The sequence below is a fragment of the Nelumbo lutea genome, chromosome 8 (assembly GCF_056320005.1).
Source record: "Nelumbo lutea isolate HS-2025 chromosome 8, American lotus-T2T, whole genome shotgun sequence".
In the NCBI taxonomy this organism is placed as follows: Eukaryota; Viridiplantae; Streptophyta; class Magnoliopsida; order Proteales; family Nelumbonaceae; genus Nelumbo; species Nelumbo lutea.
Window position 1 is genome coordinate 2,307,308 of NC_142691.1, and position 19,629 is coordinate 2,326,936.

The window sequence follows — 19,629 nt, forward strand, 5'->3', positions numbered from 1 at the left end:
GGGGATGTAGTTCCAAAGTGATGTGTACTGGGCCTGCGAGCCCGAAGTGATATGTATCAAGCTTGTGAGCTCATCATTTTTTTTTGAACTCTAAAGTAAACATCAGTAATGAAGTACCTTTTTTGCTTAAGTGTTGTGCAATTATTCTCTTTTTGTCGAAGTGACTGTATAGAATTATCGAGTTGCATAGAATTAGGTCCCCGAAATGAAGGGGTTCCTTGAGGCGGGTTAACATAGTAAGGCTATATGCCCGATCTGTTCTCCGCCTAGGTAAAGGAAACATCAGTTCAGCAGGCCTAACTTTGGAGCTAGCTATACACTTTGAGTTTCATACCCGTGCTGCCTGCTCTCTTGGCACTACCACTTGGTTTGCGTTGATGAGGTCCCGAGGTCATCTTTAGCTCGACACTTTAGCCCTTAGGATGCTTTCCTAGGTTTTGCCCATGCCGGAGAGGCGACTGGGTCTTGTAGTGTCGAGGTCTTTGTTACCTCGATATTCTTGTCCTTGGGCTCTGTGAGCGGCTCACAGTCTGCCCAATTTGGTAACTTACAGGTAATATCGCCTTAGGTTGACGATGTTCCATGCTTGGGGTATTTGCCTACCCACTAGGGTGTTGAGTTCGTACGCTCCTCCGAATATTCGCTTTACTCGATAGGGTCCTTCCCCATTCAGCCTGAGTTTGCCAACGCCGGGCTCAGGTACCATGACTTTGTGGAGAACCAGGTTGCCGACGCGGAAGTTTCGCTTCTTAACTCTAGCATTGTAGTACCGAGCCACCCTTTGCTGGTATGCTGTGGTCCTAATGTATGCGAGGTCCCTCACCTCATCGAGCAAGTCGAGGTTGGTACGTAGCTCATCATAATTGGTATTGTCGCTGCTTCCAATCGAAGTGAGGGGATTTCAATTTCGGCTGGGATGACTGCCTCTGTGCCATAGGTGAGGTTGAAGGAAGTTTCTCCGGTGGCGGTTTTCTCTGTAATTCGGTATGCCCATAGAACACTGGGCAGCTCGTCCACCCATAACCCTTTAGCTCGGTCTAGCCTGGCCTTTAGTTTGCGGAGAATAGCTCTGTTCGTGACTTCTGCCTGACCGTTTGCTTGTGGGTGCACAATCGATGTGAAGTTTTGTTGGATCCCCATCTCTTGGCACCATTCTTGGAATTTGATGTCTTCGAACTGATTGCCATTATCGGAAATCAGTATCCAAGGTAGACCGATGTGGCACACTATGTTCTTCCAGAAGAAGTTCTGGACGTTTCGAGCTGTGATTGTTACGGGAGGTTCAACTTCAACCCACTTTCTGAAGAAATCTACCGCCACTAGTAGGAACTTCCTCCCACCAGTTGCTCACAGGAATGGCCTGAGTAGATCGATGCCCCATTGCGCAAAGGGCCATGGGCTGGTGAGATACTTGAGGTCGGCAGTGGGCTGGTGGTGAATATTGGCATGCTTCTGGCACTTATCGCATTCCTTGACTAATTCAACAACGTCTGCTTTCATTGTTGTCCAATAATACCCTTGTCGTAGTGCTTTTTGGGTGAGGGCCCTGCCCCCAGGTACCCACCACACAAGCCTTCGTGAATGTCGTGGAGTACAAGCTCGGCTTCGGGAGGTCGCAAGCAGCGCAGGTAGGGTAGCGTGTAGGATCTTCGGCACAATTGTCCGTCTATTATGACGTATTTGGATACCTGACGCTCTACCCTCCTGGCGGCGTTGTGGTCTGCGGGGAGGGTTCCATGTAGCAGGAAGCTTGCGAGCGGATCGATCCAGTTCGGCTCTGCTTGAGCAATAGGAGCGACCTCCTCTGTCCCCCTAAGAATGCTAGGCCGAGGTAAGTCCTCTATGTACACAGTTCTCATGGTGTTGTCACTGGTGCTGGTTAACCGGGACAGGGCATCGGCCTCAGTGTTCTTTGACCTCGGGATTTGCCTGATGAAGTGTGACTGGAAGTCAAATAGAGCCTCCTTTACTTTTGCTAAGTAGGCGATCATAGTCAGTTTGCGGGTTTCGTATTCGCCTTTAACCTAGTTGACCACAAGTTGGGAATCACTGTATATAACTATGTATTTTGCTTTTACCTCTCGTGCCAGGGCTAGCCTGGCTATCAATGCCTCGTATTCTGCCTTTTTGTAGGATGCCGCGAATTCGAAGCGTAGTGCGTACTCCAGTTTTGTGCCACTCGGGCCGTGAAGAACTACACCGACTCTACTACCCTGCTGATTTGAAGAGCCATCTATGTGAAGGATCTAGGGCTCTTCATCCCAGCTCGCGCTTGGCCTAACCAGGAGAGATACCGAACTAAGTGCGACCTCATGGTGCTCGGACTCAACCGGCCTGGGAGCACCGAGCTCACCCGGACTGGGGCCTCGTGCTCAATCAGGCTAGGGACCTCGGAGCTGAATGTGCATTCCGTAACAAAATCTGCCAAGGCTTGGGCTTTGATGGCAGTTCGTGGCTTGTACTGGAGGTCGTACTCATTAAGTTCGATGTTCCACTTTGTCAATCGACTAGAGACCTCAGGCCTAAGCAATACTTGCTTCAAGGGTTTGCTAGTGAGACAATAATGGTATGGGCTTGGAAGTACGGGCAGAGTTTGCGGGTCGCAATGACCAGCGCATAAGCCAGTTTTTCTATTTCTGGATATCTTGTCTCTGCTCCCTGCAACACTTCACTAACATAGTAGATATGTCGTTGGACCCGATCTACTACCTTTATTAGTATCGAGCTGACCACTTCGTCGCTTGCTGAAAGATATAGTTCTAGAACATCACCCTCTTCGGGCTGGGTCAAAACTGGGTTACTGGCAAGGTACCTTTTGAGCTCGTCAAACGTGAGTTGGCATCCTGGGTTCCATTCGAACCCTTTGCTTTTCATTGCCTTGAAGAAGGGCAGGCAGCGGTCTGCCGATTTGGACATAAAACGACTCAGGGCGGCTATTCTGCCATTCAACCTCTGAATCTCTTTTATTTTTCGGGGCGGTCTCATATCTAGGATGGCCTTTATTTTGTCCGGGTTGGCCTCAATACCGCATCGGTTGACGATGTACCCTAGGAACTTACCCGAGGTGACACCGAATACACACTTGTTTGGGTTTAGTTTCATGCTAAATTAGCACAGAATTTGAAAGACATAATGTAAATCTTGTATTAATTCATGCGAAAATTGTGTCTTGACGACCATGTTGTCTACATAACATTCTATCTTAGTACCAATCAAGGGTTGAAATAGCTTATTCACAAGCCTTTGAAAGGTTGCTCTGGCATTTTTGAGTCCGAAGGGCATAACCTTGTAGTAGTATAGGCCGAACTCGATTGTGAAGGCGGTTTTTTCCTCGTCGGCCGGGTCCATCCTAATTTGATTGTAGCCCGAGTAGGCATCCAGGAAGCTTAGCAACTAGTGCCATGAGGTCGCGTCCACTAGGCGGTCGATCCTGGGGAGGGGGAAGCAACCTTTCGGGCAAGCTTGGTTCAAGTCGGTGTAGTCAACGCACATGTGCCACCTGCCGTTTGCCTTTTTTACTAGAACGGGGTTGGCTACCCAGCTCGGGTAATGAACTTCCCTTATGAAGTCTACTGTGAGGAGCTTCTCGACCTCCTCATCCACCGCCCTCTATCGTTTTGGAGCTAGGTTGCATTTCTTCTGTTTAATGGGCCTAACTATAGGATCAATATTGAGTTTGTGAGTTATAAGGTTAGGGTCTATGTCAGACATTTCTACCGCGGACCAAGCGAAAATGTCTAAGTTATTGAGTAAAAAGCGTACTAGTTCGAACCGCAAGGGCTCCTCCAAGGATGGGAACAGTCTCCTCCGTGGGCGTAACTCGCTCCTTGTTCTATTCCTCGGATCACTCCAACTCGAGGTTGCTAGTCACCTTGATCTTTCCCTCGAGGGTGGCGACGTAGCACCTACGGGACTCGAGCTGGTTGCCCCATACTACCCCAATGCCGAAGTCTGTGGGGAACTTCATGGCTAAATAGTAGGTGGACACCACAACCCTTAAAGTGTGGGTGATCAGCCGACCTACTATGGCATTGTATTGGGAGGGGGTCACAACTACCAAGAAGTCGTGCTTGAGTCTTACCGTGCTAGGCCATGTGCCAACTTCCACAAGGATTGTGACCTTTCCCAGGGGTCTGACCTCCTCTCCGTTGAAGCCGACCCGCGGGGTGTTAACGGGCTTTAAGTCACTCTCTTGAAACAAGAGTTTGTCGAATGCCGCTTTGAAAAGGATGTCTGTCGAACTGCCGGAGTCGATGAGTACGCATCGGCGAAGAATATGGGGTCTTTCATCCTCGGTCGCTTTGGGGGATTTTGTTCTTCTCTGGCAGCCTCACGGGTTGATGTCGAGCTACTGCCGAGATGCATCCTGCTACAATCGATCATCCAATGATCAAATGGATCGTTCCCCAAATTGGCCTTTCCTCTGGGGGCTGCTTCTGTGACTATTCTACAGGCTGGTTACTAGATTCGGGGGCATCTCTGCTGCACTCCCCTGCTGACCTGCCTTATTAATATTATTATTATTATTATTATTATTATTATTATTATTATTATTATTATTATTATTATTATTATTACCCGTGATGGATAAGTTCCTCTATCTCGTTGCGAAGATTCTTACAGTGTTCAGTGCTATGACCGTGGTCTCTATGAAAGCTATAGTACAAATTTTTATTCCTCTCATCCGGCTTCCCTTTCAGACGAGGTGGCCACTTCACGTACGGGGCGTCCTTGATCATCATCAGGATCTCAGCCCACTTCGCGCTTAAGACCGTATAGTCTGCCCGATCTGCCATGGGAGCTCGGAACGGCTGGCTCGGCTTCACTCCCCGAGCTGAGTCTTTCTTCCTCCTGTCATCTTGGTTGGGAGGTTTGCCTTCCCTCTTCCTTTTTTCAAACCCGCCCTCAGTTCTTTGGTTGATCTCCCCCTTCGTTCTTATGAATTTGTCCGCGAGTTTGAGGAATTCAGCTATGGCCGCGGGCTGGCTGACCACCATGTGCCATTTCAATTCCTTGTGCGTCACACCCCTCTTGGTCGCCTCGAGCTGTACTATGGGGTTTAGGCACGGTATCTGTAAGCACGCGTCGTTGAACCGCTTGATATACCCCCAGATGGACTCTCCTTCCTTCTAGACTATCCCGAGGAGGCTCTCCTTGGTTCGAGGGCAACGCTTGCTGGTGACAAAGTGCGCGGTGAAGAATTGCATAAACTGGGTCTAGCTCCTTATCAACCCGAGGGCCAGGTTCCTATATTAGGTGCGGGCCACTCCCCTGAAGGTGGTAGTGAAGGCCACAAACATGTAGGACTCGTTGGCCCTCGCCAGGTGCATCTGGGACTGGAAAGCATCAACATGATCGCTGGGGTCGAAGGGCCCATCATATTTGTCTAGCGAGGGGAGTTTGAAATCTTTGGGCATGGGAACAACGAGAAGTTCTGATGATAGGAGGAAGGGACTGAAAGAATAGGAGCAACCTTTACCTCGTCCGAGCTTGCTTCTTCTTTACCTCGGACCTCGGGCAGGACGTGGGTGGTAGTTCGGCAACTTCATCGACGCCTCTGCTGCTGCTTGGAAGGTCCGGTATTGGTGCTACTTGCTTCGGTGTTGCTGAGCTCAATGGGCCCGGACTGTTGGTGATTGTCTGCGGCTAGGGTGCCGAACTGGTTCTCCGCGAGCGGGAGCCCGAACTTAGAGTGTTGAGGTGGTGCTGACTTGATTGGCTAGGAGGTTCCCGATCCACCAACGAGTTGCGAAGCGGGGGTAGTTAGTCTTTCCCTCCTACCAGGGGATGCGGCTTGGCTTCTGGAGGGGTTCTGAGCCTGGGAAGCTTCCCCTTGGTGAAGGCGCCCGCATGCATTGCATCAAGTCATCAAGCTGGTTCTGGCTGGTCACCAGAGGGACAACGGTCGGTTCGGAAAATGTTGTCTTAATAGAGGAGGGAAGGGGAACATTCACAGGCGTCACTGTTCATGGCTCATTCAGGCCAGGGATTCCGTCCGCCGATAGGGGGACGGTGAATTGTCCGATGCATACAGTGGTGGGCTGAGGGTGTTCCCCTACAACATTCAGGTTGGCATTACGTTTGTCACTGTCAGAGGAAGCCATGAATGCTAAGTTCTTTGGAAGAGAGTTAAAGGTTGGGGGAGGCTTTTTGAAGCGTTCCCACAGACGACGCCAATTGGTGATGCACGATCTCGTCAGTCTTAGCTGCCGGTAACTTTGCCTCTGACGGAGCAGAAGATGCTTGAAACAAGGAAAAAATAAGAGATTTCCGGGGAGGAACCCGGTGGGAATACTCCAAGCTCAAGTTAATACTCTTGAGAAGGCAAGGAAAATAAGGGATTTTAAGACCAGAAATCACAAATATCGCATACCTCTTTTCTTGGGGGAAGAAGGTCTTTTATAACCACCTGGTGCATTCACTCCCAAACTTCTGCCAGTTCAGGTGTAACCGCCTCTGTGGGGGGGCAGACATAACCACCTCTGTGGCAGTAGCAGGTGGACGTTACAGTGTGATTATCATCTGTCAAATCCTGACCAGTCAGGCGCGCTGCCTCAGAGTACGTACCTCTGTCAGTACGATTTTAGAGTCGCGCGAGCTAGAGCCAAGGTGCCAGAGTGGTGCGTGAGGTGAAGTCTTGAGTTCGGATGAGAATATGTCCCACTGTCCCGAGGTGCTGGAGTGTGGCCCGGAATGACCCGAGGTGGGCTAGTCCAGGCTTTGCCCCTTACGGGTTTCCTTGTTAGCCTGGGGATTCTTAGGGAGAGCTCGGGTTTCACCTCTCGGGAAGTGTGGGTTTCTTTTGGGAAGCTCGGGCCTATTCTTGGAATATGGTTGTTGCTATGTCACTGTGTCGAGCTGGCGTTCCTGCTAGGTCACACCTGGTTTCTTCCACGTGTCGCACAACTAAGGGGTCGGGCCAAATCTACCTCCATCGGGTACATTTAGTTAATTAACTAAACCACAAGGTAGTTTAAAAAATTTACCCAATATACACTATAAAATAAATTTTATATGCATATTACATCACATAATAAATAAAACACCATATTATATCCATAGCCTAGGCCAGATTGAACCCGGATCCAAGCTATAGCCCTTATTACATGTGTAAAACTTGGCCCAGCCCATGAAATTACTTTTTTGTACTTTCTTTTTTCAAAAAGAAACTAATGCCAATCCCGTCTTCCGTCTTTGCTCGTTACCACAGGAGAACATGGTAACTTTACTCAATCTCTTACTTTTATCATTGCCTAAGGAGAGAGTTTTGTAAGGAGATATTAGTCACTAAGGCTGCATTTGGATGCGATGTAAATCAAGAACCGGTGTAAATTTTATATTGGTTCGGTTTTGTAGGCATTTGGAAAGAGAGTGTAATTCTTATCGATGTGAAACTATACTCCAATTCAGTTTTGCATGCATTTGAATGAAATGTAATTTTATGTAAAACTTCATCACCTTTAAAGTTTTATATTGATAATCGATGTAAAAATTACAGAGGCTTTATCAATGTAAACTTTACACTCTTCTATTCATTACTATTTTCAAAAAAACAACGGTCACTTTCTGATTCAGTGTAAAACGTCACAGTGTATTTTTTACACTGATGTATATAACCCAAAAGGCATCAATGCCTTATTTTCTCTCTTCACTGCCTAAATGTATAACCCAAAAATTGGCATGTCCTATTTCCATGGCTGGAGGTCCAAACTCAATACACGTCACACAAGGCAAAAAGACTTTTGTGAGGAAACACAAGCAAAGAATGGCATTCTGGATAATGGTGCATTTGTGCTGATTCTTTGATCGAATTTATTCTTTTTGAACCTTTTAGGTCAAAAACGCACTAAGAGGCTGATCACCATTTGAATTAATGTGCCTTATTTTGTTTTAGTTAGAGGTGGTTCCTCCTCAAGTGTAGGGCATGCATCATGGTTTTCAAAACCCGATCGAATTAGAAAACTGGAAATCAGTTAGGCTGTTTTACCTTAGAATTGTTATTTTGTCAAAAAATATTGATTTGGTCAGTAAAATATTGATTTGGGCGGTCAAATTGTTTGAACCATCTAACGGTTTGACCATTTTTATTATTTTATTTTTTTTGTCAGAACGAACCGCTCATTTGATTCAAACGGTTAGACTGTTCAACCCAGGAATCGGACTCCTAACCGATTCATTGTCCAGTTTAGTTTTAAAAACCTTGGCTTATATTTCCTTTTTGGGCCATGAAGTGTTTTGGGAAACCAAAGAAAATGTATAATTTTTGTTTTGGTTCTATGTTAGTAGATGGTGAAACCTATACTTTACTCTCTATTGTCTTTCTCTACAAGCCTCTTACAACTTGGAGATGTGATAGACTTTTGGCATTCCATATGTTTGGTCTTTAAAAAAATAAAGGCAAGAGAAAGGAAGAAAGAAAGCAAGAAGCTATTCCTCTTTACAAAAGAAGAAGGTTTTATCTCTTTCTTGAAAATAGAAAAAGGGCATCTATCGATTATCGGTTTGGTTGCATCTTCGGGCTTATTCCATCAAATGTATGGTGGGTTTTCTGGCTCTTCATTGGCTAATTTGAAGGAGATTTTATAGGCTTGTTTGATGAACTCTTTCTTATTTGTTGATTGAAATATATTACATTGATAATTATTTTGTGTATCTAAGAGTGGTTGTAATCACATTATTTTATTATTAGTGGAAGATTTTTAACTTCAGTCCCATAATTTTAACCTTTACACTGAGGGATTTTCATGTTAAAAATTATTGGCCTGTTGATTTGTTTCATTGGGCATGCTTTATAATTTCTCTTCTGCAACTTCTGCAACCATGGTTGCAGCCCCTCGGATAAAAACATGGACATATGCTAAATTGATTCAACTAACTAAAATAACTACCCTACAATGACTTAGCATCATCTACACCTAGCAACCCACTTCCATGGTTGTACTCAGTTTTGGCACAATATGGACCCACTTTAATCACAGCTCGAACTAGCAAAGTCTGCATATAATTTCTGACACCATAACTATTCAAACACAATTTAGTATGTCTCTGGCTTAGTGGGCTTTTATCGAGGGAGTGATTATCAGATAAATGCTTCTTTAAATGTTGTTTGCTTTTTTTCTATTTAGTTGAGATTTTTATTGGAGTTTGAAGTAACACCACGTAAAGTTATTTTCTACTTCACCTTAAAGTGTGCTACATCATCATTTCATTTCAAGAAATACCCAAGTGTTGGGGTAAACGAGAATTTAATATTTCCCCAATAAATGCCAACGCCTATGTGGCAGAGCTTTTTCAATAAACACTCATGTAACCAAATATAACCTTTAACTGTCATAGAACTCAATTAAATGAGCATTATTTGGTTTGCTACAAATAAGTAACATGTTTGGAACTGATTCTGTTTTCCCAAAAAACACCATCAGATTGGTGCCACATAGGAGATCTGGTGCTGGAGAAAACGGTGCATGTTTGATTTGGCATTTTTGCGAAAAAGGTTCTCAGACCACACCATGAAAATGGGAAAAAAAATATAATCTTAGAAAATCTCCTTTTTAGTGTTTTCTCATTTTTTTGTACCAATAGCAATAGTTGGGGGTGATTTTAAATAACCCCATTTAAAAGGAAACTGAATTTAGTTGTGGGTGATTTTAAAAAGCTCCATTTTTAATGTTTTTCTTTTATTTTTCTATCAAAAACAAAAAATAAATAAATAAATTGGTCAACAAAGAAGTAAAAAAAAAAAAAAGTAATTTCCCATCTATAAATTATCAAGCAAGTTACTATTTTGTTTCATGAGCTACACAACCTAGGGGATCCCAGGTCTCTACTCAACGAGTTAGAAAACCTATAAATTGAGCCACCATCGGTTGGTATAAAACATCTATATAAGTTGAAAAATACGTACTTTTTACTTTGGGAAAATTCTCGATCACTAATCAACGACCAATACCCTGTACTTTGGCTTGAGTGACAATTTGGTCTCCAAACTTTAAAATGCAACAATCCAGTGCTTGAACTTTCAAAATGTGTCAATCCAGTATCTACCATTAACCGGTCTGTTAATCTGCCGTTAAGTGTCATTTGAAAAGTCAAAATTATCATTCGATTGCCATCTAAATTCTCTTTATCAACTATCCAAATGTTGGCAAAAAATTGAACATTACCCAATTCTAATCTCTTCAGATATTAAATTATCGTATTTTAAAGTTCAGGTACCAAATTGTCACTTAAGTCGTACTGATCGAGAATTTTCCCTTTTACTTTTTACTACTAAATGTGCATTCTACTCACAATCACAAGTTGTGAGTTCCCAATCCTCACATATGATGCTTCTACATCCAAATCATGTTTTTAAAAGGATTTGAGTTGAGGAATATGCTTTGAGGAGAGGTGGAACCAAAGTGGTAAACTCAAGCACTTTGCTAATGGTCTAAAAAGGCTATTCCCTCATGCCTTAGATTGGTCTTCATATAAAAAGTTTCAAAATAATTTAAATTAAAAATATCTCATATCTCATATTTAACCCCAAAATATCTCTTAAATATTTTTCTTTTTTATATATATATATATATATATATGTTAAAATAGCATCTCTACTCTTCCGATGACCCATGATCAAAAGATGGACCACATGGCACCTCTTCATATATATACGTAGGATCAAATCAATCCATGGAACCGCAGGCTCGTTATGGGATAGCAAGCAGGCCTCATGTGCACCTTTCTCATGTTCAGCCCTTACAGGCTTACACATGATAAAGGGATTCATTTTACCTATGGTTGTGCGATGACCATGATGATGACATGAGGCCACATAGTGACTTGTACATTCCTGCACCAATGCCGATATCACGCATTTCCACACTACATCTGAAAAACAGTTTCAATCTACATAATTTATTAACAATTCAGAAGAATCGCAATTATCGCTATACGGTGTAAATTGGTCCTTGCTACACCCGTGTGATCAAGGTTTCTAAAATCAGATCCGATAGAGAACCGTTTTGGGTCTGGTTCCCAGGTTGAACCCTGCTTTTTAAAATTGGGTCAGATCAAAAAAACTGAAAATTGGTCACCTGATTAATTTTGTTTTTCTCAAGAATCAGATTTTCCCCCAAGGACCAGTTTTCAAATTGGTCATTGCTATACCCGTTTTTCACTGAATTAATCAGTTAATCGTTCAAATAGTTTTGATCGTTTTTTATTTTTTTGTTAGAACATGCCAAGTATTTAGTTCGAACGATCGAACCATTTGACTCGGTAACCGGACCCCTGACCGGTTCGACCACTGGGTCGATTTTAAAAACCATGGGTTGAATAATCTGATTGTTTGGTTTGAAGAGATGGGCCATTCTAAAGAAAAATAAAAAAACTTAAAAAACAAAAAATGATCAAAAACTATTGTTAAGGTCAATGATTCGTTAAACAAATCAATAGTTTTTAGTCAAAAAAACAAATTTAGGGTAAAACGAAACCAGTAAGATAACTGTTCTTGATTTTTCTGATCCAGTCTATGAATTAGTCCACACACATACCAATTTTTCATTATAAACACTCCCATTAAATGACACAAAGATGTTATGGATACTGAAAGTCAATCTTTTTTGTTACCACAAAGGCCACTGACCGTGTTTAGGTGGCCTATAGTTGTGGGACGATTAAAATGATATTTCATGAGAAAATGAATCACATTTTTTTTGATGCCTTAATTGAGAAATAAATTTAAATAGTTGAAAAAGTAAATTTAAAGAATCGAAAAACAACATAAAGACAAATACAGCTTAGACCTATGGCCACAAAAGTGAGAAGACAAACCATGCCTCCAAGGATGTAAGAGGAGGAGAGCAATGGAACGAGCTGAGCCACTCGTTAAATGGCCGCCGCCCAAATACCGGAATATCATCATCTAAGCCTTGTCAATCAGTCGCATGAATTTTATTTCAATTAAATAGATAATTTCTTATTATTTCTACACAAAACTTTGTTAGTAGCAATTTAAAGCATTTCAACGTAAAAGAAAAAAAAGAAAAAAATACCCTCCTAAATTATAAGCACTTTCTTTCAAATATATCTTGTATCTATTGTATATTGTATATGTAAAAAATAAAGTTTTAAAATTCGACTCGGAATCAAAACCATTTTTTACCGGTTTTAGGTTAGTGATTCGATTGTTTGATTTAAATGGACTGCCTGTTTCAAATTAAAAAAATAAATAATTAAAACGAAAACAATTAAAAACTGTTGTCCACATCAATGATTTAAATATTTAAATCAACGAATCACTGATCAAGTCAACAATTTAAAAAAAAAAAAAAACGGATTCGTTGTGTGAATGATTTCCACGCCGAATGGTTCGAGCATCTAAATCAACGAGGGTTCGAAAACACTACAGAAAAGTTGTCCTCATTTTGGTTCAAGAACTGCTTCATCCTGCCGGGGTCAGATCCCAGGTAACGAGAAAGTTTAAGCTCCACATTTTAGCCTAATTTGAAGAAGAAAAAAAATATGGGGGCCCATATCACTCCCAAGACGGAAGGAACTCCCTCGTTGTTCATAAGTTACAGTCAATTGAATCAAGTTGAACTTTGACCCAGTAATCTCTACATGTTTTTTTCACCTGTAGAATTGAGAGTTGTGACTTGAGACTTGAGAGATACCCCTTTGGCCTTCTAGTGAAGAGGAGAGGAATCTCTCTCTCTCTCTCTCTAGCCAACAATGAAGGATCCACCTAAAAAAGTCTACCGTGGCCGCCTGCAGCTTTTACTTACTTATATAGACACTAATAATGTTCTATAAATCCGAAAATTATTCTGATTTCCCATCATCGAAGCGCCTTGACTCGCGGATGTTCAGGTCAGTGAACCACCACCTAACGATAGATGGTGTCCCCAAAGACATAGCGGCACTCAAAAAACACGTGCCAAGACGGCTCCGACTCGGACTGTCCTGAACCAAACAACCGACGCTGTTAAGCTCGCCGTTTGCAGTACACGTGCCGTGTCGGTTCTTCGACACGTGTTTCAGTTGCTGCTTTCATCAAGCCACGTGCCCCGGAAATTACTCGAGTTTCGAGAAGTGTAGGTTGTCTCCGTCATGTCATTGAGAGATATTCATTCCCCTTCCCCCGTCTAATTCCTCAACGACCACATGATTTCGAAAATATTTCGACAATGCCCCTCCTCTGTTGATTGCCGTTTCCTACCAGAAAAACGATGGATTATATTGCAACTTACTTACAAGGGATTATCTTAACCATTCGATTGGTATCCATGCCAAGGATATGGGACTTAAATAGATTCCAATCCGAATAAAGTAACGCGCCCACTTGCCACTTCATATCATCGTACGTGGCACGTGGGTCCCTTCGTTTGTCATTTAGGCAGATTCCGTTCCATTCCACCTCCTTGAAGCAAATCCATTTCGAATCGAATCCAGCAAAGGCCACTTGACACCTCTAGGCTCCAGCGGTTCATCCCTTCTTGACAGGATTTGACTGCTTCAACATTTTACGCCGCACCGATTGTCCGGTTCCATGTACCCTCGCCTCCTTGGCTAATTGGCTTTTGCTACAACGAATCTGCTCACAGCTCAAACGAAACGGAATCAACTCATCCCGATTAACCGTTTTCATAAGACTCATTTTAACATAGGGTTATATCCTACGTGAAGAAACACGGAATACTGGATCTTATCTAAAATTCCAAATAAATAAAGCATGATTTTTTATTTTTCCTAGTTTAGTTAATATCTAAATGACTTGAAAGAAGATTTTTTAACAAATAAAACCGAAAAAAGAAAGGGTAATCATGAAGGACAATAATCGGTTCCATGTTGGGAAGCATCCAGGTGTATTGCCCGTTATTTCGGTTGACGGTCGGGGACATTTCTGTAATTGTACTGTTGCTTTGCCAGGCCGGTAAGCAATGAGGGAGCCAAGAAGAGACGAGAAAAGGGCGGAGAGAGGGATATAGAAGAAGCAAGCGTTCCAATCATCAGAGAAGAAACAATAGAAGAAGAAGAAAGAAGCAACGAAACCCTCACTCTTTGTCTTCTAAGCGTCTTTGACTATCTTTCTCTGAAAATTAGGGTTTGGGTTTCGATCCTTTCTTCAGCACATTTCGCTTTCGAGGCTTTTAGGGTTTCCTATTTTTCTCATTGGACCGTTGTTATCTAGGTCTAACTAGTTAAAGAGTTCCATTTCGATTCTCTATAAATCTGTACATACTGTTACTCGATTTCTTCTCCTCAAACATCTCTGTAATTTTCTCTACGCCGTTTCTTATTTCGTTTTTTGTTTTTCATTTTCATTTTCTATCCTTTTGATCTGTTCTTTGCTTGGATCCTCGGAAATTAAATTAGGGTTCCGGCTGATTTATATGAATTCTGGAAACCTTTTAACATTCTGATCTGAAATTTGACCTTTGATAAACGGGAAAGGCGGGGGCAAAGGGGAACTTTATTTTTTGTGTTGTCGATCATGGCGGTACCCACGATCGCGCTCTATGCGAGCCCGCCGAGTAGCGTCTGCTCGACCCCGCATCCTTGTTCGATCAATTCCTACGGTTCTTCTGATTATGAATTGAACCCTCGGCCTCCGTCTTCAACGTCTTCGTCGACCTCTTCGGCGCAGAAGCCAATTGTTGGTGGGCTTTCCTGCCTATTTTCTTCACCGTCCGTGCGGCATGCCTCATCGTCAAGCTTCTCTGGTGGTGGAGATGATCTTGGGGGAGCTCTATGGCACGACAGAGGGGAGGAATTGAGTAGTTCTTTCTGTTACTCGCCTTACTCTTCTCTCAGCTCTTCGCTCAAATGTAGAGATCAGAGCCCTGTATCCGTATTTCAAGGCCCGGTTTCCTGTAGCAGTGGTGGTGTCGGTTCTTCTAGAAGCCCACCTATGAGGATTGCCCGTGACCGGAGCCTGGATTTGCATCGAGCCGGAAGGGATGGCCTCTTCAATGGCTTCGTCCGGAACGCCTTGGGTTCTTGCCTCGACTATGACTCTCCTAGCTTTCCCATGCCCGGTGGCCTTGACGAAGATTCTTCTGTGACAGTTGTAGACGAATTTACCTTCAACATGGAAGATAATTTCACGGAGGTGAGTTGCGAACCATATGCCAAAGAGTTGCTTTTGGGTGCGCAATTGAGGCATAAGATATTCTACGATGACCTTGTTGTTAAGGCATTTTATGAAGCGGAGAAAGCTCACAGGGGGCAGGTAACTAGACTATGAATTTCGTTTCCAAATTTTTAGTATGAATTCTTGTCCACTGGGTTGAGAAGCTTTGGGTTTTTCTTCTAGATGCGGGCCAGTGGGGATCCATATTTGCAGCATTGCGTTGAAACCGCAGTTCTGCTTGCAACAATTGGTGCTAATTCCACAGTCGTAGCAGCAGGCCTTCTGCACGACACGCTTGACGATTCTTTTATGAGTTACGATTATATTCTACGGACATTCGGCGTTGGAGTTGCTGATTTGGTTGAAGGGGTATGCAGGCTTCTTTTTCTCTCACCATAGTCTGTAATCGAGCGATTATTTCATGATTTTAAATTCAACTGGATAAGTTTGTTGATTGTCTGTGGAAACCAATCTTAGTTTTAACTGTTGTTTACTTGGTAATTTGAGTGTTAATGATTTCAAACAATGAGTGCTATAACTGAAGCAGTGGTTCTATTTTTTCCTTCTTTCATTTGTTTATCTCCCTCCCTTCTACTTCCAGTATTTTATCCAACACGTAATGAAATGCTATCAGATCGAGCATATGCTCTTGGGAATCGCGAATACTTTAAGTTCTTGCTCCAAGATGGTGGTAAGAATTTGGAAGAAGAAAACTTCTATATGTAGTGCACGGCACTGACGTGGAGTCATTTTACAATTTAAAATATTACAAATTATATTATATATGCTTAATAAGCTTCTATATTCTTACGATCACAGCGTATAAGTTTGTTAGTTTGTACCGGTAGGGTAAATCTCCAGTACAAGGTATGGTATGTATAGGTAACGCGAAGGGGAGAGGTTTGTCTTTTGCTTGGGACTTGATTTGGCTGGGTGATTTACCATTACCAGGGAAGTGCTTCCATTGTTTCATTATTGTCCACACTGCCCATGGCAGGACTAGTGAGTGAATTGCACCGATCTTTTCTTTCTTTCTTTTAGGACTGTCTATACCACGACCACCATGTATTTTGCTTTCGCTTTGCAGAAAATGAGCATATTCTGAAAATGTTCATGAAATGCGTTTTCGCAACTAGATCAGATCTATGAGTCAATATGCTTGTTTATCAATCCCCAAATAAAAAAAAAATCTAGGGGCTTTTTCTATTTTGGTTTTGGGCCTGTATGGACCCAAACTTCGTCAAACCTTGTTTCCATGGTTATGGGTCAGGGAAGTTCTATTGAGCATTCGATAAGATGAGTCAGAGCTGATTTGTTCATGGTGTATGGCTTGAAAGTTGAAAAATGTAACCGATGGGTTGAATTCAGATTTGCTTGCTACTTATTCACACGGAAGTAAAAAAAAAAAAAAGATAATGCAAACAGTAAGTTTTTTTTTCCCAAACAAGTCAACTGTATTGTTTTTTTTATTGGCTCATCCTTCCCCCTTTAAATAGATCTGAAGTATTTATGCTTGGATTAATTTATGTAGGTATCAAAGCTAAGCCAGTTGAGCAAGCTTGCACGTGAAAACAATACTGCAAGTAAGACTGTTGAGGCAGATCGTTTGCATACCATGTTTCTTGCAATGGCAGATGCTAGAGCTGTTCTCATAAAATTGGCTGACCGGCTGCATAACATGATTACCTTGGGAGCACTTCCTTTCTCCAAGCAACAAAGGTTTGCAAAGGAAACACTGGAGATATTTGCTCCTTTGGCCAACCGTCTTGGGATCTCAAGTTGGAAAGAGCAGCTGGAGAACTTGTGTTTTAAGCACCTCAACCCAGATCAGCATAAAGAACTCTCGTCAAAACTTGTGAAGTCCCTAGATGATGCAATGATCACTTCAGCTAGAGAGAAATTGGAGCAAGCTCTGAAGGATGGAGCAGTTCCTTATCACGTTCTGTCTGGGAGACACAAGAGCTTGTACAGCATTTACTGCAAGATGCTAAAGTACTCTCTCTCTCTCTCTCCAATTGTTACATGCTTTTAACATTATACATGCTATGACTTGATGTATAATTGGGAAGTTGATGGTTGAGATACATTGCAGAAAGAAGCTAACAATGGATGAAATCCATGACATTCATGGGCTGCGTTTGATCGTCGAGAATGAGGAAGACTGTTACACGGCATTAAGAATTGTACATGATTTATGGCCTCAAGTACCTGGAAAACTCAAGGACTACATAGCCAATCCCAAATTCAATGGGTATGTATGTTAGGGATAATCATGGAAAGTGCAGCATTGTGCCAGCTAAACCTTTGTCAATATGTTAATTCCCCTTCTGTTCTGCAGGTACCAATCTCTTCACACGGTGGTGATGGGTGAAGATATGGTTCCATTGGAAGTCCAGATCCGAACTAAGGAGATGCATTTGCAGGCAGAATTTGGATTTGCTGCTCATTGGCGGTACAAGGAAGGGGACTGTAAGCACTCCGCCTTTGTACTTCAGATGGTGGAGTGGGCCCGGTGGGTAATAACATGGCAATGCGAGACTTTGGGGAAGGATCAGACATCATCCATTGGGAATGCCACTTCCATCAGGCCCCCTTGTCCCTATCCTTGTCATTCCAACGATTGCCCATATTCCTATACACCTCACTGTGGAGAAGATGGCCCAATTTTTGTCATCATGATGGAGAACGAGAAGGTGGGTGGTGGCTTTTTTTCAATTTGATCTTCTTATTGGGTTTGCGAAAATTTTGGTTTGGGACTTCTTTGCACATCATTTAATGCGGAGGATGAGATAGGCTTTCAACTTACCGCTCCTTGCATCTATATGGTTTAGCAAGGACCGTGCATTAGAGGTGGTGGTGGTACATTGCCCACTATCATACATTCATACTTATTGAACAGTTCGGAAAATTATCTATCAATTTTCTACCAATCGGGTTCATTCTGCTTCTGGTATTGTATTTTTTTTTCTCAAAATCTTTTACAGAAGGCTCGGTCTAAGAATGGAAACCCTTGGGTGTTTCAGATGTCTGTGCAGGAGTTTCTAGCAAACTCAACAGTGATGGATCTGCTGGAGAGAGGCGGGCGTGCAAGCTCGCAATGGAACCCGTATGGGTTCTCCGTTAAGGAAGAGCTGAGACCTAGATTGAACAATGAACCTGTGAATGACGCAACTCGCAAGCTGAAGATGGGGGATGTAGTGGAGCTGACCCCAGCCATACCAGATAAATACTTGACTGAGTACAGGGAAGAGATCCAACGAATGTATGACCGTGGCTCAACCATGTCAAGCAGAGGGGCTTTTCGGTAGGGCTTGGTGGTGGATTTGACCCTAATACACCTACCTATTTATATTTTATGATATATAAGCTCCCACAATTGTTTCCTTGTAAATATAAATGGAATATTTTTGTACAGAACAGCATTGTGGTTCTTTACTGCCCTGAGGATCAAGCAATGACTAACTGGATTCATCAAGGTAGGGTTTAGTTGATTCACGTAATGTCACACCGTTTCTAACCCTACCGAATAATTTATACCGCCAATCGCCCAATTTTTTTTGAGGCAGGATCTGTTGAACTAAAAATTGAGTTTCATGTGGATCGATCGTGTCGGGCCTTGAATTCATCCACGTAAATAAATATAGATGAAGTCTCATGGAGTGATTGCCAGCTTTTTATCGGAGACGAGATATCTAGCAACATGATAACCCGTTTAGGCCTCTGTTTGTCATACTGGCTCAAAAATTAGCCATTAGGTGATTTGACAACGAGAGGATCGATCCATTGAGATTTGAGGTTCATGTACTAAAATGATGGAGAATTTTGTTTACTTCATGCTCCAACAAAACCAAGTCCATCATCTCTCCCCCTTGTGGAAGCCATTAATGAGACTGCCATTGAGTTAAAACATAAAACTAAGGCTTAAAGTTTGAAAAGCTAAAACCATGCTTCCAACTGACCTACACAAGCTATGGCACAGTGAAATGATCGAAGGAATCGCCGTCAGCAATTCAGCATTGGGCAATGGGTTTTTGTTTTCTGGAGGTTTGAATGCTATTACCTGCCAACAAATTATTAATTAGCATTTAGCAACACAACCTTTGTTTGACCCAACGGATCCGTCCTCTTAGAGCTTAAACCGCGGGATTGGAATTTGGTATTCGGAAGCCTCGACTGCCCTCCCCCTAAACCAAGATGAAAAGATCCCGAGGCTTTTGTATACAGGCTCCATTTCCAGCTCTACAATTCTCAATAGAATTTCTGTTGCTGTCTCGTGTTTAAAAATAGTCCACAAATAATGCTTATTGAAATGCAGCTCTGTGAAGGTGCCAACTGGCTCAGCTAGTTCGTTTTGGCCCCCCAAAAAAATAAGCGCTGATTCAGCTACCATTTGAATGCACAAGTTGTTAATGTAAGAAATCTTTTCTCTAAACATCACTTTAGTCTGGTGATGATACCGATTAATTTATTGATTAAAATGACACCAAAGACAGTATCGGACAAGGCAGGATAAG

The 19,629-nt window shown here is 42.6% G+C and overlaps 1 protein-coding gene across 1 annotated transcript; it reads left to right on the forward strand.

Moving 5' to 3' along the window:
• The first annotated feature begins 13,807 nt into the window (after positions 1–13,807).
• On the forward strand, positions 13,808–18,590 carry LOC148842161 (putative GTP diphosphokinase RSH2, chloroplastic). Its single transcript, XM_088957390.1, has 6 exons — positions 13,808–15,214; positions 15,299–15,484; positions 16,647–17,107; positions 17,208–17,366; positions 17,454–17,808; positions 18,139–18,590. Exons 1-6 carry the CDS (start codon positions 14,477–14,479, stop codon positions 18,421–18,423), a joined length of 2,184 nt encoding a protein of 727 aa, XP_088813516.1. The 5' UTR covers positions 13,808–14,476; the 3' UTR covers positions 18,424–18,590.
• Positions 18,591–19,629: the final 1,039 nt, after the last annotated feature.